General features: G+C 45.4%; 2 protein-coding genes across 4 annotated transcripts in view; both read left to right on the top strand.

Annotated features, from left to right (window-relative positions):
• Uba1 (ubiquitin-like activating enzyme 1) overlaps window positions 1–12,219 on the top strand; it is a 60,235-nt gene extending 48,016 nt beyond the window's left edge. For all 3 annotated transcript variants that reach the window (XM_050170850.3, XM_050170849.3, XM_050170851.3), the window contains exons 22-26: window positions 1,603–1,707; window positions 2,021–2,104; window positions 2,186–2,286; window positions 4,827–4,988; window positions 11,833–12,219. In XM_050170850.3, the coding sequence (XP_050026807.3) occupies window positions 1,603–1,707; window positions 2,021–2,104; window positions 2,186–2,286; window positions 4,827–4,965 (429 nt within the window). In that variant the 3' untranslated portion in view covers window positions 4,966–4,988; window positions 11,833–12,219. The remainder of the gene's footprint in view (window positions 1–1,602; window positions 1,708–2,020; window positions 2,105–2,185; window positions 2,287–4,826; window positions 4,989–11,832) is intronic.
• A 7,788-nt stretch (window positions 12,220–20,007) lies between these two features.
• The window catches only part of LOC126522059 (thioredoxin reductase 1, cytoplasmic-like), a 31,278-nt gene continuing 26,692 nt past the window's right edge, over window positions 20,008–24,593 (top strand). The window contains exons 1-2 of the mRNA XM_055066227.2: window positions 20,008–20,342; window positions 23,946–24,006. Coding sequence (XP_054922202.1) covers window positions 20,235–20,342; window positions 23,946–24,006 — 169 coding nt within the window. The 5' untranslated portion in view covers window positions 20,008–20,234. The remainder of the gene's footprint in view (window positions 20,343–23,945; window positions 24,007–24,593) is intronic.

Here is a 24,593-nt window from a genome sequence, read left to right as displayed (position 1 = left end):
TGCAAAAGTCGCTGGCCGCCTTTTTCATTGCGGGGTGCTGTTCTCGTCACGGCGTTTGCATTAATGAGGCTGATGTAGCGCGCAACCTCTGCCGCTGTCGGGCCTGAATCACCCGTGCTGTTGCTTTCCGTGTCATCCTCGCCACTGTCGCTAGTCTACACTTCGACGACAACAACAGTCAACCATGGCAAAAAGTCAAACCTCATAGCCGGCATCTCTTCATGGTCGCAGCAGCGCTGCCGAGCAACTTCTTCACATTCCATGTGCCGCACACCGTAGTCAACAGCGGATCCCTGTCGCGTGCCAGCACAGACTTCGTGTCACGTCAGATAGCACGAACAATGTAATTTTTCTTTTATTCGGAGCACCCGGCGTCTTTTTTTTATCCGAGCTTCAGCATGGCGCAAGTCCTTGATTACATGACACCACAACGCTTTCTGGCACGGTGCCGAAATGATGTTGATGTGGCTTCACGGGCAAACAAAAGGTGCTTGGAGGCCGTTGTTCCGATCTCTGGGGCTTGTTCTGCTGGGCCGCCCGATGAAGACGACACACTGCCATGTTTGCGCGACGAAAAGTGGAAGAGCGTAGGTTAGGGCGTGTTGGTATTCCATAAAAGAGGTTTTTAGCGCACGAAAAGCGGCGAGAGACGTCCGCGTCTTGCCGCTGTCTCTCGTCCCTTTTCGTGCGCTAAAAACCTGTTATGAAAAGTGGAGACACCATGTGTTTAGGCAACTAAATTGTTCAGGAATGCTGGCCTCTCAATTTAGAATATATGGCTGGTCACAGGTCTACAAAGTGGCAATTCAACACAGGAAATAAAATGACAGTGCAGTCTGAATCAGTGACCCACTAGGCCACTAAATCGAATGTTTGCTGCAACACCTTGTCTGCCACGACATGCATACATCATCATCATCAGCTTGGTTACGCCCACTGCGGGGCAAAGGCCTCTCCCATACTTCTCCAACTACCCCAGTCATGTAGTAATTGTGGCCATGTTGTCCCTGCAAACATCTTAATCTCATCCACTCACCTAACTTTCTGCCGCCCCCTGCTACATTTCCCTTCCCTTGGAATCCAGTCCGTAACCCTTAATGATCGTCAGTTATCTTTCCTCCTCATTACCTGTCCTGCCCATGCCCATTTCTTTTTCTTGATTTCAGCTAAGATGTCATTAACTCACGTTTGTTCCCTCACCCAATCTGCATCCATCTTGCTGCAGTACAATTCATTGTGGTTTTGGACGATTCGCAAATGTCATGCGAGCTTACAGATTATTGCAATGGATTATACATTATGCTGCACTAGTTAAACATCCTTTACCCCACACTTACAGCTTGCATTGTAATTGCCAGACTTTGTTTTTCTGGTTCATCAGAAGCAACATGTCACATTATGTTTGTGCCGATATGGGACTTGTTATTTAATTTCGAACATTTTCGCTCAAGCTTTTGCATTTTTCTAGAAGTTGGGCTAAATTTGCACACGTATTGTTGCAGCGGCTCTTGATTGGCCACTTGTCCTGAAGCATAGTGCCTTGAGCAACTGGTATTTCCTCCCTTGTAAAATTTTGCATTGCCCTTACGTTTTTTCTCGCAGCTGATTCAAGGCCACAACAAGCTTGAACTCTACAAGAATGGCTTTGTCAATCTGGCGCTACCTTTCTTTGGCTTCTCGGAGCCTATAGCAGCAAAGAAGAATAAGGTGAGCTTTGATTAATCCATTACATCTTTAGTATGGAAAGGGTTGAAGGAAAGTGGAAGGCAACTTTCTTCCGGTGGGAGTCGAGCCCACCTTTGTACTGCATGTGCAATGCTCTATCAATTCAGCTGCAATGGCGACTGTCTCATCTACTTTCTTGGACATCTAGGAAGCCCTATTCGTGTATTTCAATTGGACACTCTTTATTTTCCCATGCTTTTTGTTGCTTCATGGGGCTATTTTCATGCTTGTAGCCTGGTTACATGTGTGTGTAATTTTGCTTGATCCTAATTTGCATCATGTTGTTGTTCTGCAGTACAATAACCACGAGTTTACCCTTTGGGACCGCTTCGAAGTTAAAGGAGAGATGACCCTCCGGGAGTTCATCGACTACTTTAAGGTAAGTGCTCATTTTGCTGTTGCCAGGCGAGGCTTCGGTACCCAAGTGTCTTGTGCCTAATTGCTTTCCCCTCTTCCACAGAACGAGCATGGGATTGAGATCACCATGCTGTCTCAAGGAGTCTGCATGTTGTACTCGTTTTTCATGCCTGCTGCCAAGGTGGAGGAGCGCCTCAAGCTTATGTGAGTAGTATCAACTTATTTCGCAGTTCCATTTGGTGCAAGTTAGTGAGAGCTTCCATGCACAGGTGTAGCAACTCTTGCTAATTACTAGCCTCTGTTCTCTCTCTCTCTCTCTTTCCATCGATGGATCATTATTATGAACCTTATAATCGGCTATGCAAGTGCAAGTCCAAATGGTAGCAGAGTTTAAAAATTTCGCAATTTGCAAACTTGCACTCAGCTCCTGAATGCACATATTCAAATATAGGTTTTTCATTGCTGTGTAAAGTGCCAGCACAGCGTTTCCATGTGCGTAAGCAGCCTCTTTGTAAAATACCTGATTGCAATCCTTAGCTAGGGGAAAATTCGAAAGCCCACATAAGTCACATGAATGGCCATGTGTAAAAATGTTCACATCTGTGTAGGGGACCAGCAGTTTTGGGCTCAAGGCAAAGCTCTGAAAATGTCCTCATGTGTATGTTGTGTAATCATTTTCGCTGCTGTCTGCTCTCTCTGCTTAAGCAGGCTTGTACTTTTTGGCAATTCAGGACAGTACCTTTGTACAAGATCATAATCTGATGCAATTTCACGGCAATGTGCACTCCGCATTGCCTTGAACTTGCACCCGAAGGCAGAATTCGCATATAGCTTACATCTCTGCTGCAGGCTTGCTATATGCATGAAAAAGTAGTAGGTATAAAGTACTCAGACTCTGCTCTTGCATCTTGTGTTATCAGATTATATGCATGACACGCTTGACCGAAAGTCTTGGTGTTTGGAGGAAAAGCCCACTTTTAGTAGAAGTGCCTGTTCTTTTTCTCCCTGAGCTGGCACTGTGGACATGGTGGGCACAGCAAAAAACATTCCATAGTGATTTTGCTGGTGGACCTCGGTGCAGTTGTCTGGGTCCACCTTAGCCTGCACTTTGGAACATGTGTTCATTTAACAGTTAATTTTCATGCTTCCACACAGGTTAACTTAAGTTTGAGCATTGTGTTTTCATTGGCAGTGAGGCAAAATTGAGAACAAAAGTATTGAAGTTGTCGCCTGATTAGTACAGTAAAAACTAGTTAATGCATAACCGTGTTAGGTGTGATAGTGGTATTAATGTCTAAGTGAAACCCTCACCCTGCTTCTACTGAACTTAATGTAGTGGCTGACAGCTTATACTGTAGCCACTTATCACATCCAAGCGTTAGTGTGTATTTTTTCCTTCATTTTTCACCTCGTACAAGAGCCATATCCGTGAAATGTGCATGTGCTCAGACCAGTCTCATGCCGAAAATGCAGAGAATGTTCAGTCGTGGCCCTTGGCCGTCGTGATAGCTGCCAGTCATGTTTACAGCTTTATTGGGGTGCAAGCTGTACTGTTGCATAACAGGACTGGGCAAAAGGAACAAACGGGATATTATCTGCTGCATTGAAAATGTGTCAAATGAATCAGCAGTCGCCCATGAGAGTAATTTGCCTTTAGGAACAGTGTGTGGAATATTCATGAAACTGCAGATGTCGCAGAAATGATCAAATGTATTTGGCTGTTGCACCTTTACAGATACAGTCGACTCTCGTTACAACACACCCTGATAATCCGCCAAAACATGTCCGTTTCAGCTGAAGTCCATAATACCTGAAACTCCAAGACTCCTAAAACTTCGGTCTCTATGTGTAACAACTTTATTGCAAAGAGCGAGTGACGAACGTCCAAGTAAAAAAAAAAAAAAAACTGTCGCAGTTTCGCCTGAAAGGCAAGGCATCAATTTCGTTGGCAAAATAGTAGATAGCTATGTGAAGCAAGGATAGTAGTTTTATCGGCCATATAAAGTTGTAAGCATTCGCTTACTAAGTTAACAAGCACAGTGTCATGCGCACGCAGGTAAACATGAACACATCTCGCTCTATGAACGTGGAAAGTTGCTGTCGAAACGAAGTCGGGAAGCGCGGCCACATAAGCGAGCAAATTGACCTTCGTGTTGTCTATCGCTTCAACGCGGGCTAAACATCGAAAGCACAGCACATGCAAAGCTACTGGCACCGGGCGTACTTTGTCGACATCGCAGCTCGCTTTCAAGATACGGCGACCGCGCCGTAACCAGCAGCCGTAAGAGTAGAACTCCCTCTCCTTTGCCTACCTGTGCCTCACATGCAAAAGACTGCGCGCATTCGCCCCGCCTCCCTTTTTGTCCCTCTCTCCCTCGCACACGCGATAATGCACGGCGATTATCGGCTCACCCTCGCAAGTCAGTTTCCAGGGCAGCCCGTGTCGTCACTTCGAAGGTCCGTTTTATACAGCCGAATTTTGACAAAAATTGCCACTAATTTCGTCCGTTGTAGCACTGTCTGTTAAAAGACTGTACTTTGAGTTCGACAGCAGTGTACTTGCCATTGCATTCTTGTCGCAGACTATACATTGATTTCACCATGGCTACTGCTTGTACAGGTTTCTGGATCATCTGAAATTCAAATGACATAAGATGCATGATGCCTGAAGTGTAGCAGTACTCCGACAAGCATTAGTTTCAGTGTTGAGATACTTTAAAGATGCACACGTTTGTCCTCTGCAGCATGAGCGAGGTCGTGAAAAAGGTGTCCCAGAGGCCGATCGATCCTCACGTGCGTGCCCTGGTGTTTGAGCTGTGCTGCAATGACAAGGACGGCGAGGACGTGGAGGTGCCCTATGTCCGTTACCTCCTGCCAAAATGACCACTGCCTGGCAGCTTAGAAAAGTAAGTCACAATGGACTTCCTGCTTGCATTAGCCACCCAATGCTGTCCTAAGCTCTGTGTAAAGGGAAAATACTAAACCAATTTAGAATGAGTGTTGTTTCAAAGCCTAGATTTTGTTAATTTCATAAAAGGTTGATATTCGAAGAGTAAATGTAGGCCAGTCTTGTATTTTCTTGTATTTGGCCTGCTGTGGTCTAGCGAATTGCTGCCAAGTTCAGTCTTGGGCTACTGCTGAATACGACGCAGTCTACCTTTACTTATAATAAATTGTGCAGAAACTTGATTATTGTCACTGTAAGTGAATAGCCAGATGCTTCTAGAAAATAGTTTGCTCTATTAAGGGATGATGTGCTTGTGGCATATGTGCAATTTTTGCAGTGAAGATAAATATTTAAGTTGCGTTGTTTCATTGCTCAATTTTGTAGGGAATGGAGTTGCTAAACGGAATGTTTGTAGTGGTAGTACAGTCAAACCCGGCTATATCGAACTCGCAAAAAAACGCCTGTCAGTTCGATATAGAGCATAATTCGATATAAGCCTGCTAAATAATTGGATGTCATAAAAGCACATACCATTTATAAAATCACTTTATTAACGAAACTAGCTTACTTTTCTAGCATTTTCTTCTGCTTGGGCAATTTCGCTGCCTGCGATGCACGCACTTCCCCACGTTGTCAAAGGAGTCGGAGCAGCTGAGGCCGCAACCTTCCGCATTCGCGCAGAAGCGCCGGACTAATGCGACTGCACCAATCACTTCGGAGGATGTGGGCAAAGGACCGTAGTTGCTTTCCTCAATGTGCCTACTTTCATTTGTGCTCGGTACGATGTCGGCGATGTAGTCTTCGTTTCCGGCCTCTACCGTGGTCGCGACACCATCATCTGCACTCACCCACTCGTCCACCGTTGTTTCGAATGCCCCGGAAATTTTGACAGCTCACTCCAAACTTCGGCAACACCGGCAACGGCTTCGTCACATTCATCAGAATTTACAGTCATCACCGAGCACGCGGAAACCGGCACGTATGAAGGACCCCTCGTACACGGCCGTGCGTACGCGTCGGGCGCCATGGGCACCGGGTTGCGGGTCTGGCCACTTTAGCCCTAATCGTGCCGAGAGTGCTCCTCGGAATCTTGCACGCTGCGGGGACATCCAACTTCTCATCGCGTTCGACGCGATTTATGATTTCGAGCTTCACGACGAAAGGCGAATTCTGCCGCTTCATCACGGCAACACTGCAGGAGAAGGCCCACAAGGCGCAAACACGATAAACCAGAGAAGTAGCCCAGACAACTCGCACTTTCACCATCTTGCACGAAGAGAGCACAAGAGCCTCTGATTGGCTGTCTGAGCAAGTGCTGTAGGCGGGCCAGGATCATTTTTTGCTGGGGAGTGTCGCTAGATAGTGATCTAAAGAAAGGAAGGACGCTTGATTAAGCAACCCGTGAGGGAGCACGGCGAAGCGTCGTCAGGGGAGAGGGGTAGAGAAAGATAATAGAGAAAGAGGGAGGATGTGGCCTAATAGACTCCACTATGCGCGACAGGGGGAGTGTCGACGGCTCGCCCGAACAGCCAGAGGCAGCGCGGTCACGGTAGGGAGAACGGTTGGATGAAGCCGCGCCGCCGGGTTTCCCCGCTACCGTGAGGGAAAGCAGACTTCTGGGGGCACTTTTCCACCGCTTGACGTTCAATATATCGGGAGTCACTGCAATATTTGTTCGATGTAAGCGTAATTTTTGCTATATATACTCATTGTAACTATACCGTGACCAGAAATTGTTCGATATATAGAATAATTCGATGTAAACGGGTTCGATATAGTCGGGTTCGACTGAATATTTGGACAGCACTCGCATAAGAGCTGTAATAGTTGGGGGTCAGCGGCAAGAGCACAAGCCCCTTTGTGTCAGTGCCCTTGTATTGGTAGTGAAAGACTGACCACAGATTAAAAAAATTGGCAAAATGCTATTTTGGCAAATCACCTCTGCAGAAGCAGAGGAAGATTGACGAAAGGAAAAATTGTGATCCACCCACCTAGCAGCATGCTACACAGGAAACCCTTGGATTCCGCTGTTTGTTTACAAGGGTATTGTTTGTAGCTTCGTGCTACAGTTGGGTGGATATCCTGTCTGAAACTAACTTGGCCCAAGCAAGACAGCATCAAGAGCTGCGACGTCATGGCAAGCTAGCGTAGTAACTTCAAGGTGGCAGTGGCACCCCTGTTTAGCTTTTATATACAATGAAACCGAGTTAAACCATAGTTGGCCGGAGTTTCGAAGAAGTACGTACTAAACGGTAGTACTCCTTAACCGAAATAGCATGACATCGCCCACTTACCTGTCAAAAACTGAACTCTGAGAGAGTGCAATGAAAGGGGAAAAAAAATTTCAATATTTATTCACTTGGCACGACAAAAATGCTATTTTCATTTGATACCACGGCAACCTTGCAGCGACGACAGTGGCCTCAAACTTCCTGAAGCTGCGAGCCAGCTTTTCACCCAGCCCCCTCTTCTCGGCAAACACTCATGGCAGATTGCTTGTTGGGGTTATGTATTCTCCGTGCAAGTGCGCTGTAGTGCGCTTGCAGGGTGCTGTTCTCGTCGAGACGATTCCATTGATGAGGGTGGCGTAACGCACAGCTTCTGCTACTGTCGGGCCTGAATCGCCCTTGCTGTCGCTTTCAGTGTCGTCCTCATCACTGTCGCTAGTTGACACTTCGGCAACAACAGAGGCAACGATGGCGAAAAGTCGAACCTCGAAGCCATCTTTCCGCGGTCGCAGCAGCGCTGCTGAGCAACTACTTCTCATTCCAAATGCCACACATTGTAGTCAACAGCAGATCCCTGGTGCATGCGAGCACCAACTTCGTGTCACGTTCGATAGCACGAACAATGTCTAATTTTCCTTCTATGCTGAATACCCAGCGTCTTTTTTATCCGAGCTTCGACATGACGCAAGTTCTTGGTTGCACGACGCCACAACACTCTCTGGCACGGCGCCAAAATGATGTTGATGTGGCTTCATGCGCATTTGCAGGCAGTAGTTCCAATCTCTGATGCTTGTTGTTCTGCCGGGCCGCCATGTTTGCGCGGCGAAAAGTGGAGACACTACATGTTAACAGATGCGTATGCAATAAGCTGGTACTGTTTATGCCGATACAAAACACATTGTTCAGTGGCCGCTGAGTTGGGGATTTGACTTCACTACTTTTAAAATGAAACTAATGTTTAAGCGGGTACGGTTCGAGGTTTTACTGTGTGTGTGTGTGTGTGTGTGTGTGTGTGTGTGTGTGTGTGTGTGTGTGTGTGTGTGTGTGTGTGTGTGTGTGTGGAAGCACATAGCTCAACGTAGATTGTTTGTGGATGGTTCTGGCACTGGGGCTTCGTTTCCTTATACATAGCTTCTGAGGCTATCCATGAGATGCGTGCAACTTTTTCTGCAAGCTAGAGCATTACATGCTCTTGCCAAACTTGTCGAAAGCCTGCAAATCCGAGAAAAGTGAGCATCTAGTTTGCACGTCCCTATTCTGCACTAGTTTCTGACATGGTGTACCTCTCATGGGTAATGCAGATCTCAAAACATGATTATAGTGCATTCAAACATAGTTGTAATAGTTGCAGTCAACTAAAAAATAACTTCATTATATCCAATATTTGTTATAAGCATGTGTTTGTTACACGCTGAAAGCTGCACGGAACAATTTTAATTCATTTCATTACTGCATGCAAAGCATGTGCACCTCCTTAAAGTTCCTTGAAAACTGAGGCCAAGGGCGGCTTTTGAACATTCAAGGTAACAAACTCCACATACTAGCTATGCTGCAGATGCTGTCTCTCAAGAAACATTCTCAGATTTTCTTTTGAGTGTGGCTAAACGATTGCAATGTGGCATGCCCTAAATCGACATGTTTGTTTAATTCACTGTTGCCATGCCATCATAGTACTGCACAAAGCCAGATCAAGCGATTAAGCCGTGCTACCATTTTGCCTCTCTTGCTAGTTGGTTCGCACTACAGGCTCCACTTTAATGCCCTAAGCTCTAGAAATGCCCGGCAGAAAGTAAGTTGCAGCGATTTGGCATTAATACAGGAATCTGGCTGAAGTCTGACTCTACTAACCCTCATGCCAAACGGCAATTGACATTAGTACAATGTTAGTCAACTTCAAGAAGCAACCTGAAGAGGTTGAAGTGGGGGTCCAACTCAGCAACTGCTTAGCTGCAAGAAACCAACTAAGGAAATTTCACTGTTTTTCTGAGTATGTGTACGCAAAATGTTTTGTTTCCTCCTCCTTGAATCTTGCCCTTTGGCATCCTTGAATTTTCATTGACTATCGTGTCAAATGGTATGTACGAACCCTGTGCATTATGTTCATTATATTATGTTCATGTTCATTATGTTAAAATTCGACTGTACTTGCTTTGATAACCAAGAGCTGTTGTGCGAGCCATGTGCCTTAAGGGGAGATGTGGGTCTTAAAACCAATTTTGTTAATTTTAGTGTGAACGGGATGATATTTAACAGTATTGTTCAGTTCTTTCTGCTGATTGCAAATATATAATTAGATTTTGTATATCTTCATTAGAACAAATGATGCAAAGTGTTTAATACAGAAATTCAATCAATTTCTTACGGGACTTTTCAAAAACTTAATTTTGTCAAAAGGAAAAACAAAGTATATGGCCAGAACGCCAGAGAGTAGCTCTAGCCGGTGATGCTATTTTTATCGTTCTCAGTGCAATTATAATGCAAAAATAACAGATGTAAACATAATTCAAATATTTCTAATTTTCGTTTGTATTTAGTGGCAATTAAAATTTAGCCGGCAGCTTTAGAAATAAATAAATAGCATCACCGGCTAGATCCATTCGACACAAATATATTGATACCAAACATTTTGCTGGTACTTCGAAAGAACATATCCCCCGTAAGGCAGTGTGCGGTGTCCAAAAAAATGAAGCTGAGAAAAATGAGTTTGAACTTTCAGTTCACTATAACTTTCAATGGACTAACAATATGGCAATATTAATTGCACCACCATGTAGCCGTGTCTTTCAGCAACAAGTTCATGACATATATATGGCCATTTTGCAAAAATAACATTGAGATATTGGCTGCAAAATCATGCAGTCATTGAAAGCAATGCCAGAAAGCTAGCACCACGAGCTTCACATTCCTATTTTAGTTCCTTGTTGAACAGAAGGCACACAAATGGCATCCCTATGCAAATAAACTTGTGCAGAGTTCGTGGCCACAACAAAATATGTCCTTTCCACAAAGTTTACGGCTACAACAAAAAATTGGGATCAAATCCCAGTGGTGGTCGCCACATTTCAATGGAGCTGAAATGCAAGAAACTTCATGTGCTTGTGTTGTAGCGCTTTCCAAGTGGTCAAAATTGGTCCACAATCAAATCACGGTTTTGGAACGTAAAATCCCAGAATTTAAATTGTAAAAAAATTTATATCTCTTGCACACTCTCACAATTGTGCATTCAGCAAAAGGTCACACCTATACCTATAAATGCCCAAGACTGTAGGCAGAGTCTGTTGGTGGCTTGTGCCTCTTTGCAAGCTTGTTTATCAAAGCATTTCTGTTTTTGTGATCCTTGTTGGACATGTGAACCTCCGACGATCCTTTCGCGCATGCCACACGTGGAGCACTCCAGCACAAGCTTGGCACAGAGCCCGGACTCCTTGGCGGGGTCCTTCGAAAGCATCAGCGTTTTCTTGGCGCACACGGGACACGGCATAGGTCCAAAAAAGTATTGCACCACGGATAAATCCACGATCGCAAGTTCCGTTCCGCTGTCGCTGACGTCCTCTTTCGTGTCAACACCCAGCAGCTCCAACTTTCGCTCCGTTGCAGACTGCGACGCCGGGCGCGTTTTCGCCTTATCGGCGATCGCTGCGCGCTTGCTTCTTTCTTCGGTCGTGAAGAAAACGGTATCTACACGGTCTGCGCCAACACGCGAGGCGTGGGTGGACGAAGTGTTGATGCTAGACGTACTGGATTGCAGCTCGGAACTCGATCCGGCAGAATCTTCAGGCAGACCAGCAGCCGGCAATTCCGGGTACACGACAAGCTTATCCGTCTTCTATCGCGCATTCCACGGCCGCCATCGCGCCTTGCCGAACGCTTGACGCGTAGTAGTCTTCAGACGACGATCTCCTCCAGCCATTCAGGCAGCGAAAAAGACACTTCATCGAACGTTGTCGAGAAGCGAGCGGCGCGATGAAAGCACAGAGACAAACACGCAGCGCGCACGAGAGCGACCAGCCTGTCGGGAACGCGGGAATCGGCACTCAAACGGCGCCGGACCAATAGGAGCGAGGCGCGCGGGGGGCGTGCGTGCTTTGGCCAATCAGCGGCACGGGCGCATCCTTCAGAAATGACGCGATAGCGTCGGTTCCTCCTCACCTTCGCCATTTTGAACCGACGCAAAATACGCACAAAGAAAGCAGCTTCCAAACAAGCTCAAAATGGCGCCCGCCGGCCAACGCGTTCGCAAATGACGACGGCGCGAAGTTCGAACATTTTTGGCGATTTTTTGGCTAATTCCGCGGCCACCGTGGCCCGTATAAGTGTGTTTTTTTTATTATTTTCCGATTAAATTTAGGTTCTAGATTTCGCGGAGGGATTCTTGAATGTATAATCGTAGCGAAAACGCACTTTTCCGAAAATCGACTTTTTTGCGATTTTTTGTCATTTCAAGACCCGCGTCTCCCCTTAAGGCCAGGCAGGTGTGCAGTTGATGTTTGCCTCTTCTGTTGCCTCTCTTATTCTTTCTGTGGTGTATTGTGTTGAATTAAATGCATGTATTGGTGGTTTGTTTTTGTTTTTCAGTTGGCAAAATGACTGCGGTGCCCATCTAGCTTTGCATCTCACAGCTGGTCCTGCTGTTTGGAAGCCGGTGCCAGGAATGTGTCCATCTGTGCCCTTGTAACCATTTCATGACCAGCCTCTTTGTTTTTTGTATTTATATTCATACAAATTAGCACCAGTGCTCTTGCGGTGCTGCTTAGTTCTTCTTGTTTTTTGTTTTAAGAGTTGTGAAGTGAAATGTTCTGATGTAAGGGTTTAAAACACTGAAGTTTATTAAAAGTGTAATTTTTTTTTATTATTATTATTGAGGCAATAAGTGTAGTGTAAGCTAGGAAACATGATGGCATGTAATGGTCATGTGTGAATTTTTTTTTAAATTGCTAAAAATAAATTTTCATTGAAAACCCACTTGTGTGTTTGTGATGCACTTGGATTTGGGTGGTTACAGGTGTTCTGTGGTGACAGCAGATACAGGCTGTTCCTGCCTCTAATTCACTTACACCACTGGATGTAACTAGCTTTTTATTTTCACTTCAAATTGAACACAGCTGAAGAATATCTGCTCACAGAATTTGTTGATTCAGGTTGCTTTTCATGATCTTATCCAAAAATTGACTATTTTTTATAATCGCTGAGGCAAAAAAGGAAGTAAAGAAATGCTGGCATTTATTAGTAGGCACGTTGCATACCCCGAAGGGTTTGCTAGAGTGAACACACAAGCTTCTCATCCCAGCATTCCCTCGCGATTCCCATATACCGAGCAGGCCCATGTGGCAAGGCACATTTAGTTTGAAAGGGCCCTAAACAGAACACAAACTCGGTTTACGCTGATAAATTATTGCACAACTGTATTATCGTTAATACCAAAATAATTGGTTGGAAGAAATACACACCACAGGTCCATACTGAATTTCGTGCTGAAACCCCAGTGCCATTACTAAAGTAGTTCAAGTGTGATAACGAGCTCGAGTTAAATTTGGACTGCGCTGGCCGCGTTTCCATGAGGGCAGAATGCAAGAACGCTCATTTACCATGCGTTGAGCTGGGGGTCAAAATTAGTCTTCACCAACAAAAAATCAACTAGGCCCAGGCAGACGCTGTCAAAATCTTCCACAGTTGTTTCAGGAACTTGAACGTGGCATAGCCACCCATTTTTTGTTGCATCTTTCATGGCTTGCAAAGCCTCGTATGGTAAAAGTGGCTTTCTATTATTGTAGGAGGGTAGTTTACTAGTACAACTCTGTATTTCTGTGTCCCTTTAAGAATCTGTCTGCGCTCTGAAATCTACAGGGTGTCTACCAACCGGGAAAACCGGGAATTCTCAGGGAATTTGAACATTCTGGAAAAACTCGGGGAATTTGTGCTTCTATCAGGGAAAATTAGCTGTAACTTTATTGAAAGGGAACGACAGTTATGGTAATGCTGGCTCCAGTAACGGAGGAATCGCAACGAATCGTCATTGACGCCGTGTCATCGGCAGGATGTATTGCCAGAGTAGTTCATGACCGATTTTGTAGACGTCCGGTTTTTCGGACATGCCCGATAATTTGCACGGCTTTGTGGCACCACCACGTACTCCATATAGTCAATGTATATTGCCCTGACTGCAGGTCAGAAATGGCATTAATCAAAGCCGCCACTGTCGCTATTTTGATTATCTCGCCGCCTCGAACCGGCACTCTCGCACGCAGATCCGCTGGCAGCCGTAACCACCACCGCGGCAACGTTAGGCCTAGCTGCTTCTATGTTCGCTATTAAGCTTCTTGCCGTGCGGTGCTGTGTTTTCCATTGAAAGAATTCGCCGCTATTACCAATGGCACCGACTCCGCCTTTGTAATCCTCGCGATTGGCTTTGAAGCTCGCAGAGCACAGCGCGTTGCGTAATGCCAGTCTCCGAAAGTTAGCTTCGCCTCAGTACAGTAGTGTTAGGCGGTGAAGCATAACAAGCGTGGGAAGGGGGAATTGTCACGGGACACAGTATGTAGTCCTTAAATATACACACGTGCACCCCCATCTCCTTTCACAGTACGAGCACCGGTATACCTAGTAAGTGTACTGGCAGGCCTTAAGAGCTTTTCCGGGTGTGCCTGTGTCAATTTCAGCCCTTAAGGGTAGTTAAAGACAGGCATTCATTATTTTTGACCTGCCCGATTTTCGGATGTTTTTGCGGCCCCTAGGGAATCGGAAAAATCGGACGTTGACTGTACAACTGACCAAGAGGATGCTTCAAATGATCCATGTGGTGAAAGCGTGGTAGAAGGAGGATGAGAACAGAAAGGACCGACGCACTGAGGAATTAACGGGAACGGAAGCGTGCCGCCGCCTTTTTGAAGGAGCTTGAGCTAAAAAAAACTAAGTGTTGGCAGACGCCGAGATGCAGATGTCCCTCATCCAAACCAAAATAAACTGTTTTAAGCAGTGAAACCCAACACTGAGATGTTGTGTACGGGCTGAGAGTATGTCAGGACAGTTGAGGTTGACTTCCCAGCTGCTGAGAGAGAACCTTAGTTGTGACAACGTTCAGGCCTCATACAGATGAGCTTGCTATCAGTTGATAGAAATAGCTCATATTAAAAGATATTTACTTATGTATGCATCTCCTTTTCATAAAAATGTTCAACTCAATTTGGAATGGGTTTTACCATTTCTTTCGCTGTGCATTTTACTAACACCTTCCTTCTGTTTTCTTTTTAAATAAAATAGATATTACTCCTTACTATTAAAACTGGATTAAGTCATTTTTTTTTGTTTCAGCATGCTTACTAGAGAGTGACAGCATCATACAACGTGGTGTCAGCCTGTCTTGACATAAAACAAAGTTCTGGCTCATTCAGGGAATTTTGCAAAGGTGCTCAGGGAAAACCTGGAAAACTCGGGGAATTTGGAAATGTCAACTTGGTAGACACCCTGAATATAGCATGTCATTGCTATTTCTAGTCTGCACAATCGCCCAGCTTGGTTCTCTCTCCCCCAGAGATAACATGGTAGGGAAGCATCTGCAGCTTTGTGCACCTACTCGGTGTCAAAGGTGATTGCGCAGCAGGTGTACTTTGTATGTGTGTGCAAGCAGTAAGATGCACCACAATTCTGGCCAGCTTTGTTCCAAGACCTCATTAAAGCAGTGTTGCGCAAGTGCAGCCTTGTATGCCTAGCCACGTGCATGGCGTCTTTCAACTGAGCCTTTCACGCCAATTCTCCGAAGGTGTTTGAAGGTGTCCTACACTACTGTCATACTGTTGTTTTTGAGGAGCAACGATTCCAGAGGCACGAACAGACTACGATTAAGTATCTAGAGGTTTCTTGTGCTGTGATCATTCAGCTGTCATAAATAAGTAGTACATGGGTTTGTACATCTTCAGGCGTTTGGCACCATCTCGTGCTGATCAGCTTCATCTGCCTCTGTATGCTGCATCTGCATTTGTTAGCTTGAAATTCCAAAGAATCATATTTTTTCTAAATGCATAAAAGCAATAAGACTGCAGTCCTGCATAATCATTGCAAATTGTTGTAGTATTCTGCAATACTTTTCAAATTTATCATAAATTTGATCATTTCAAGTCTCAAAACTCGAAGCCATTTGAAGCCAGGCTATTTTGACAGGTCCATGTGCTATCATTCCTATGCTGGCTGAAGCGCAGTTCTTGCAACTATTTCCGTAGCTTGCGACTTTCTGCAGAAACAAGTGCCAGATTTATACGGGACAATTTTTATAGGAAGCTGGACAACAATGACGCGGCCTGAATGTCGTTCTGCACTTTGTAGCTATGTCATAGTCGCTCAGTTCAAAGCCAAGTAATGTGAGCACCTTGGGTGTAGACCACGGTGCTGTACGCAACCTACTAGTTTAGTTCGAGAGCATTTCTGCCGTCTGAATAATTGCACTCTGCGAGAGATCGCCTTTACACGACATTTGCATGAGATAACGGGACATCACTTATGTGCACTGCTCAGTCAATAGTGTGGCATGGCCCACCTGAACGTCGCAAGTTGCCAGATCACATGTGAAGTTTCTCCTGTGTAGTCCGTAAATGGCAATGTCACTACGTAGAGTATACATTCTCTCTTGGTGAAGCTGCAGGCGGGTATAAGTTGAGTGCTATTGCAATGAACTCCTCTACAATGAAATGACCTGTATAAAGAAAGAATAATTCAGTCCCGGTTCTGTGTTGAGCAGTGTGGTGTGCGGCCTTTACAACTGAGTAACCTGTACAGCAAATGATTTCGGACTCCCCAAGTACTTCCTTATCATCATCATCAGCCTGGTTACGCCCACTGCAGGTCAAAGGCACTCTATTTGGAGATTTCTTTGGTACATGCTGCATCCAACTGGCCTTGATAGATGCAGCGGGTCTACCAACCAGGAAAATCGGGAATAATTAGGAATTTTGAATAGTCTGGAAATACTCGGGGAATTTGTGCTTCTATCAGGAAAAATGAGCTGTCATTTTATTGAAACGAAACGAAAGTTGCCCTAATGCTTGCTCGAGTAAAAGGAATGTTGACGGATCGTCGTTGATGCCATGTCGTCGGCTGGAGAAGTTGCCAATGTACAGTCAAAGACCGATTTTCCGAAGTCCCGATTTCAGGGACGTGCCCGATAATGCGGACGGCATCGCGGCACCGCCACATATCCCGTAGAGTCAGTGTATAGGAACATGTGAAATTTCGGACGTAAGAACTCTTCGCCGTCAAAATTTCCTGACTTCTTTCTGCGACCGCAGGTTCGAAACTGCATCAATCAAAGCCAACACCGCCGTTTTGATAATCTCGCACGCAGATCCACTGGCAGCCGTGGCCACCACCGGGGCAGCGCGAGGCCTAGCTGCTTCGACGTTCGCTGCTAAGGTTCTTGCCGTTCGGTGCCGTGTTTTTCATTGAAAGAAGCCGCTTTCAGCAATGGCACGGACTCCGGCTCTCTAATCCTCGCGATTGGCTTCGAAGCTTAGAAAAGCACGGCGCGTTGCATTTAATGCTGGTTCCCAAAAGGTAGCTTCGCCTGAGCACAGCAATGTTACGCGGTGAAGCATACGTAAAGTTTAGCGGTGAAGCTAAACCTAGGCAGTCGAGAAAATTGAATGCTGATGTAAAACTGACGAAGGTGATGCTTCAAATGGTCCATAGGGCGAACGCGTGGCTGAACGAGGAGAGAACAGAAACGACCGTCGCATTGAGGAATGACCGCGAAAGGAACTGTGCCACCTCTTCTTTGAAGGAGCTTGATCTCAAAGAGCAAAATGTTGGCTCATCCAAACCAATATATTCTCTTTAAAGCAGTGAAGCACAACTCTGAGGCATTGTGCACAAGCTGAGAGTATGTCGGGACAGTTGAGGTTGACTTTCCAGTCGCTGAAAGAATCTAAGTTTCCCCGCCTCAGCGTAGCTGAGGCGGGTATTCTGGGTACCCCTTTCTTTAATAAGTACATGAAAACTCCCCCGTATCTGTGCAATTCATTCATAAAATGTTTTCCTCCTCTTGATGAAACTTGCGCATGCGCCATGCGAACAAGCCGATGGTACTATGGAGCATGTCGTCATGGTGCAGGGTAGAATGGACTGCGCTGAACCGGTTCGTGGGTCGTTATAAATGTTCATCTCTCCGAACCGGAACAGAATTGGAGTGTGTTGAAACCGAACTTAACAGGTTTATTTGTTTGTTTATTTGTTTGTTTGTTTTTTCCGTTTCGACACCTTGCCTCCAGTATAATAAATTAATCATTGGTTTCACAAATAAGCTGTGCGGCTCCTGCTTCCTGGCCTCGCACTCGAAATACATTTATTTTCCGGGGCCCCTGGTGCAGCGCTTTGCTGTTTTGATTCGAGTGTGTTTGTCAAGTACTCAAAAGTAATGCACACAAGGAAATTAGCCTCAGTCCCGAGCCAACGCTGCCGTTTGAAAGGGACCGCACGCTGATCACGTGCGCGACTTATGATCGTCAAGCGCGGAGCAGGGGCATCATACGAAGTGGGGTTATTCGACGCGTGACGTTTTCTTTTTTGGTGAAAATGACTGGGGGTGTTCGACTAACCAAATTTCCGAATCCATTACGAATATTCGAGGGAAAAAAACGACCGGCGGATATCGGATATTTCGAATTTATCGAATATTTCGAATTTCTACACAAAGTCAGATATGAAGGTTCCGAGCAGTCTGGCAGTACATCCGACTGGGCTTATTTGCGTTATTTGATGCATATAATACCATGTAATCAACTAGATATTTCAGTTCAACTGAGAAGCTTGTAAATGCCGATCGTATTGGTGCACTATATGACAATGACAGTAATGGAACAAAGAAGCAGCACATCGCCAGGCACACGTAGTAGAGTGTAGTGCACTTTGAAGGCACTAAATGTAATACTACAGCACCGCAAATCATATTAAAGGAATCCAAACAGATTCAAATAATAATTAAGTAGCTTTGCCTAAATCGAGGTAGCCAATTCCTATTGGCAGCCTATATATAAGCTGAGACATGCTTGTTTAACAACCGGAGACTATATAGTGCATTAGTGAATTAATCCATGCGTTCGCTCGAGAACTGGTTCATCTGCGCCACAACTGCGGCTTTCTTGTATAGCAGAGTCATTCGGAAGGGACTCCACTCGCATCAGTCTTTCTCCCTGTGAACTGCAAAAAAACTATATATATATATATATATATAATGTTGTCCTTTAGCATTCGAACGCAACGAATATTCGGCAACTTCAAATAATGTATTCTCGAATCGAATGCGTGTCAAACAGCGAACACTATTCGATTCGTATAAAAAATTTATAATATTGGCATATACCCATAAAAATAACAGAATGATCAGTACTTATAGGGGCCAACAACGTACGGTACCTAAGTGTGGGGATATGACAACGACAATCGAGCTAAACAATTAAGTTCCCTATCGCGTAATGAGAGCGATGACAGCATTCAACGAAGTGCATAGTGTTAACAATTGAGATTCGTCCATCTTCAGCCGAATACGAAGTAAGACGATTCCTACTGAACTGCGAGTGATCAAGTAGGTATAGGGTCTATTCCTCGGTCGTGGTCTTGTTGACCGGTTGTTCGTGTTGGGCTGCTAAGCATGAGGTCGCGGGATCGAATCCCGGCCACGGCGGCCGCATTTCGATGGAGGCGAAATGCGAAAACGCCCGTGTACTTTGTTCTACGTACACGTTAAAGAATGCCAGATGGCCCAAGTTCCCGGAGTCCCTCACTACGGCGTGCCTCATATCAGATCGTGGTTTTGGCACGTAAAACACCATAATTTGATTTTTTTTTGATCGGTTGTTGATTGTTTGACGATCACTTGGGTGACACTATCGCTTTCGCGTGACGTAGTTCTCAACCAGCAGCAACCGCAGAAAGTGATCGTCTCAGCATACGTCCCCTGAAAACTACAACCGTTAGGTGACGGACAGCAAGCTTGCAAAGACGCTGCTGCAGTTCTTGCACGATGCAAAGCTGGAAATTTTTATTTAATTTCTTTTATTTATGCCTTGCGACAAATCATCTCACGAAAAAAAAAAAAAAAAGAGGTCGGGTTTGCTATTTCTACAGCGGATTTCTTTTCGTCTTTTTTTGTTTTTTTTTTTGACGCGCTTGAGGCACCTGGGGTCTCATTGCGGGCATAAGTGTGTGGTGTAATTTAACTATAGTGAACTAAAATATACTCACTGTAAATTAAACCCATACCGGCACTCTCTCAACATGTTAGTTCTCACTGTGCGTGTCTAGAGTTGTGGATATTCTTCACGTGATCAGAAATTTGTCGTTCGTAGCCATGATTCTTTGGGCTAACATGCGAAAAGGATGAAGGGAGAAATGTTTTGGAAAGGGGAACTCGCGGCTAGTAACATCACCTACAACAAGAGTAGGAGCAAATACCAGGAGATGGTTAAAAATTTTAATGCCTCTTTGCCAATTTAAATTTGGCGCGTTCTCTCCGTCGGTACTTCACCTGGCAGTGTCGTATGTTATCTAGTTTCGCTAGTAAAACGTAAGGACTTTGTTTTTATGACAAATTTTTGTTTGTCACAATTTTCTAAAGGAGTTTTCTTTAGTTCTGCTATTTGACGCAAACCTGCTTTTGGTTTGCAGCCAGCGCCACCAAACTAAGGGAATGTCATGCGTGTCGCAGGCTTTGTAGTTTTTTGGCTGGGTGGCGCCACGGTCGCATAAACTGCTTTTTCGCGAAGATAGCAGGCTTGCGGCAACTGGGCGTACCGGCGTACTTGTTCGCTAGCCGCGCCGTTTTCTACTCACAAGCGTGTTTCGCGCGCTCTTACGCGCCTGGAGTCTCTTTGCGGGAACAAGAGTGTGGGGGAATTTAACCCATACCGGCACTTTCTCGACATGTTAGTTCTCACTGTTCGCGTCTAGATTTGTAGATATATTTCTCACGAGCGTTGCACCTTGTAGCGAGCACGATGCCGCCTATTCACAATGGCACCGACCCGAAGGACACCATAGAGAAGATAATCAAAGGCAACAAAGTAGTGATTTTCAGTGCATCTGGCGACCCAACGTGCGCACAGGTAAGCTGCCTTTCACGTAATTCCTATGTTTCGGGCGATGTCATAAACCGGTAGTGTCGACTGACGTCACAAGAAAACGCGCGGGCGAGCGTACTTCGAGGGTGCCGATTAAGAGCTGCATTCAATGAAATCAAGTCGCACGTGCTCAAAATTTTTGGTGGAAGTCATTAGTCGTTGCGTGTCAATCAAACCGGCTGTCTGGGGGTACAGTTTGGCGTTTGTTCGGCTTCTTTTACTGTTATATCAGTTTGCGTTTCTAATCCTCGATGTTCTATACTCGACTGGCTGAAAGTGAAATTCGGTGTAGTTTACAGCTATCACATGGCACCGCTAGCGACCGTGTATTTTAGCAACAGCACATTGTGTTCCCGTTTTAAGCCACGATGAACAGTTGTTCCGGATGTTGACGCTTTCACATGGCTAAAACGTAGCGGTAAGAAACGACAGCTGCGTTTTGCTTGTGCACCCATGCACGCCGCTCAAGCTGCGCATATCCCGTAGGTGGGACATACTGATTTGAAACAAATACGTCTTTCACGTCTGTTAACCTGCTTGGGCACATAAAATTGGCACTTCGATGATGCCACAGTGCTGTGTAGCGCTTTCCGCATAAAATCGTACCATTTTTTATTCATTACGCCGTGGACGCAAAAGCGCCTTAGCGCGATGCTTCTACCTTTCAAGGACACTGGCGCGAGCACGGCTTCCCCGTAGTCGTAGGGCTTGGCAGCCGGGAAATCCTGGATCCGCGTCTCGGACATGTTTGCCCTCTCTGCAAGAAAGAAGGTTCCGAATGCTGAAGGCGCACGGCTGAATCATTAAAGCCGACACCGCCTGCGGTCGATGACGAAATCGGGTGGTCTTTCACTTGAGCGCGGCCGACGCGTCGGCCCTTCCATTAAGTAGGCGGGACCCTTGCCTTGCGTGTGCTGTCCTTTTCATTTATTCAGTAGCGCACTCTTTTGGCGTGGCGTTGCTTCCGCGCAGACCCACCAAGATTAGAATAAAGACCTCCTCTTACTTTCCGTAGTGCAATAGCTCGCTCGCCCGATGCTGTCATCGATCCTAATTCGCATCGTGCAGTTGTCGCGGAAGTCTTCTGCGCCTATAGGCATTTTAATGCCTAGTGACAGTAGTGATAGATAGTACTGTGTACAATACTAAATATCACTGCTATCACGAGCCTGCGTTAGAATATTGCAGGCACACACATCGAGTGAGGGCTGAAGACGAGTGAAATTAGCTTATAGCGAACTACGAAGTCCGTGCAAATTTTAGACAGAATTGCCTCATTTTACGTTAGCCGATGGAAAACGTCACGTTCATTCTCGCTACTGAATTGTTGACTTGTCAGTCGGCTCATATTTCTTGTTATTGGTGTAAAGGACGCGAAACGTGAAGAACAGGTGTGTGTGAACAGTGAATAGGTAGATTTTCGCTGTATGCTTACACTTCAAAAGCACAAATACGTACTAAGTTAAAAATTCTTTAAAACTCACCTTTGTATGAAAATATATTTCATAAAGGTATCCTGTCATCAAATTTTAATTTTTTGTGCTCTTGCATAAATGGCGAGAAGGCCTGCGTTAGGGCTCGCGTCGTTCGCTCTTCAAACATAATCCATAGCTGCACTCGTATAGTTGGCAGAGACCAAAAAGACTCGTCCAAACAGCCGCTGGGAGGCGGCTCAAAAGTTCAGAGCTGGCAGACCAGCTCTGGGCCGTCCGGCAAGCCGGAGATGCCGCCCGGGTCCAAGGACTTCGAGCCGCCACCTGAGGCCACCAGAACAAAAAGCTGCCGGACCATTCGTTAATAAAGTTTCTTCTTCTTTTTCAAACAGCCGAATGCACTGTCAGCACTGCGCTGAGCGAAAAAAAGAGCCTGGTTTCGGTGAAAGCAATACATTCGGACCCGGATAAAGCGAATTATTCTCTATATCGAACCCCCGAAACTTACTGACGAGTACTCGTGCAATATAACTCGCTCATAAGGAACAGAGTCTTGCATATATCTAAGAGCCCGTGACGTCTGCCGCCTGCGCCACGAATGCTGCGAAGGAGAGTCTTGTTTCTTTCTTTTTTTCACGAGCACGTATACGAGAATGCTCGGAAGCGAGTCAAAAACGTGTCTAAAGCGTATCGAGGCGATATCCGATCGTGTCACGCTTCCCATTAAAGTCACTAAGAAGTATACACGTGCGTTTCTGCATTGCTTACTCGTTCACACACGCCGGCTGCTTCAGGCCGCCCTTTCTGCTGTGGATGCGCTATGACGGTATTTTGTGCCGACGTTGATTGAAAGTTGACTGGAGCAGGCGAACACAATGTTGCGCATGGATAACGGCGTCCTTAGTGACCATGCTGCGTAACGGTTCAAGGCGCAGGAAAGTGTCATACTATATGCGCGCAGTGTTTTGAATAGATCGACATCATTCCTGCATCTTTTCTCAACCGAAGATAACAAATCCGTATGTAAAGAGCGCATCACCAAAGTTCGCTACATGTGAGTTTGGGTATATCGAATTACGTGATATTTCGAACTATATTTATCGCACATATGCCTGTTCGTTACAACCGGTTTCTACTGTATATGTCGTTATTGTTTAGCATATCCTATTTGATCCGTATATTTTACGTTTTCAGTGGTTCGGTATGGGCATGTTTCGCTGTATCAGATGTTCGCTGTAAGCGGGTTTCACTGTATATACCGTAACGGACGCACAGGGCGCTACTGTGGTGCGCAAGGGAGAAACTGAGAAGTTAAACCAAGTTGCTCCCGGTTAGCTACCCTACTCTGGGGTAGGTAAGTATTAAAGAGGCGTAAAGGAAAGGAAAACGAGTCAATGCGCGCGCACACACGTGACCATGCCAGGCCGTTAGAGGGAACCAAGTGTAACCTGATCAACTTCTGTTTGATAAATACTGAGCACCAGATTACACCTGGTAGCGTGTCCCGGTTTTAGATTGTCTGTTCTAGAGGCGTCCCAATAGTGACATCCCCGAGCGGAATACGAATATTCGAGAAAAACAACCTTCGAATGTGGAATCAAATGCCGAATGTATTTTTTTTTTTTTCATTTCTAAACTACCTGTAATGCAAAGTTTGAGTGGAGGCCATTAGTTAAGAAAAAAAGTCTTATCTGCATCATTTGGTATACCTGCATTTGATGCCTTCCACAACTGGACGTCTAGTAAACTACGGAATTTGTAAATGACAAACAACGGATTCCAGTTATCTGGCGCACTATCGCATTGCAGTATACTGGGAACAGGGGAGCAGCACTTCGCCAGCTGCATGTAGAGTTTTGTGTTCATTGAACGAGTTATGTAAAACTACAGCACTGCAAATTGTTTGTAAAGGGACGCAAACATGGCGACAGTGAAAAAAACAGTGATTTGCTTTGCCTGAATCGAGACAATTTCGCAGGCTGCCTAAAAGAGAGGCATTTCTGTGGGATGTGACTTGGAAATTATTCGGCAGGAGTTCGCGCGTCGAGTTGTTCAGGGGTCACGTGTCGGTGCTCTTACGAAATAAAATTCAAATGTCAGAGTACTCGCCGGAGAGACTGACCTGATCTTTATCTTCACTTTTCTGTTTTTCCAGACGAAAGATATCTTCACCAGCCTAAACGAACCCTACGTGGCCATCGAAGTCGACGAGGAAGGCGAGTTTGTGTTTGAACATTATTGAACATTGTTCGTACAGATGGCTGTGTGTTCTACAAGAACTCGCTTCGTCGGCGTGTGTGTTGACTCAATCTTGCGCTGTGAATGTTTGCTCTCAGGCGACGTCGCAACCTCCTTTTCATTATATATAGATGTATAGGGTGACATCTGTACTCCGCATTTTTACTGTAGGCATCCTTACCTTTCCCGATGACCCGATCAGTGGCTGTATAGCGTTCTACTGCTAAACACGAGGTCGAAGGTTCGATTCATGAATCGGGGTGGCCGAATTCCGCTAGACGCAAAAAAAAAAAAAAATTATCGTGCCTTCGATGCACGTTTCACGTCAGGCAGTGGACAAACTTGGCTCGTAGATGATAACCAGTCTCTGTTGCCTTGGGACGTTGTAAAGCCATGGAGAAACGTTAAAGCACCATAGAATGAGTTGCTATATGTATAAACCTGTATTGGCATTCATTTGGCTGAACATAGTTGCTTATTAGCGGAGAAAATGAATGCTAAACTTTCTCTTTAATCTGGCTCGCATAACGGGAAATGCGATAACGTAAGGTGAACGTCACGAATT

This window comes from Dermacentor andersoni, chromosome 6 (assembly GCF_023375885.2).
Source record: "Dermacentor andersoni chromosome 6, qqDerAnde1_hic_scaffold, whole genome shotgun sequence".
In the NCBI taxonomy this organism is placed as follows: domain Eukaryota; kingdom Metazoa; phylum Arthropoda; class Arachnida; order Ixodida; family Ixodidae; genus Dermacentor; species Dermacentor andersoni.
This window is presented reverse-complemented; position numbering and strand designations above follow the sequence as displayed.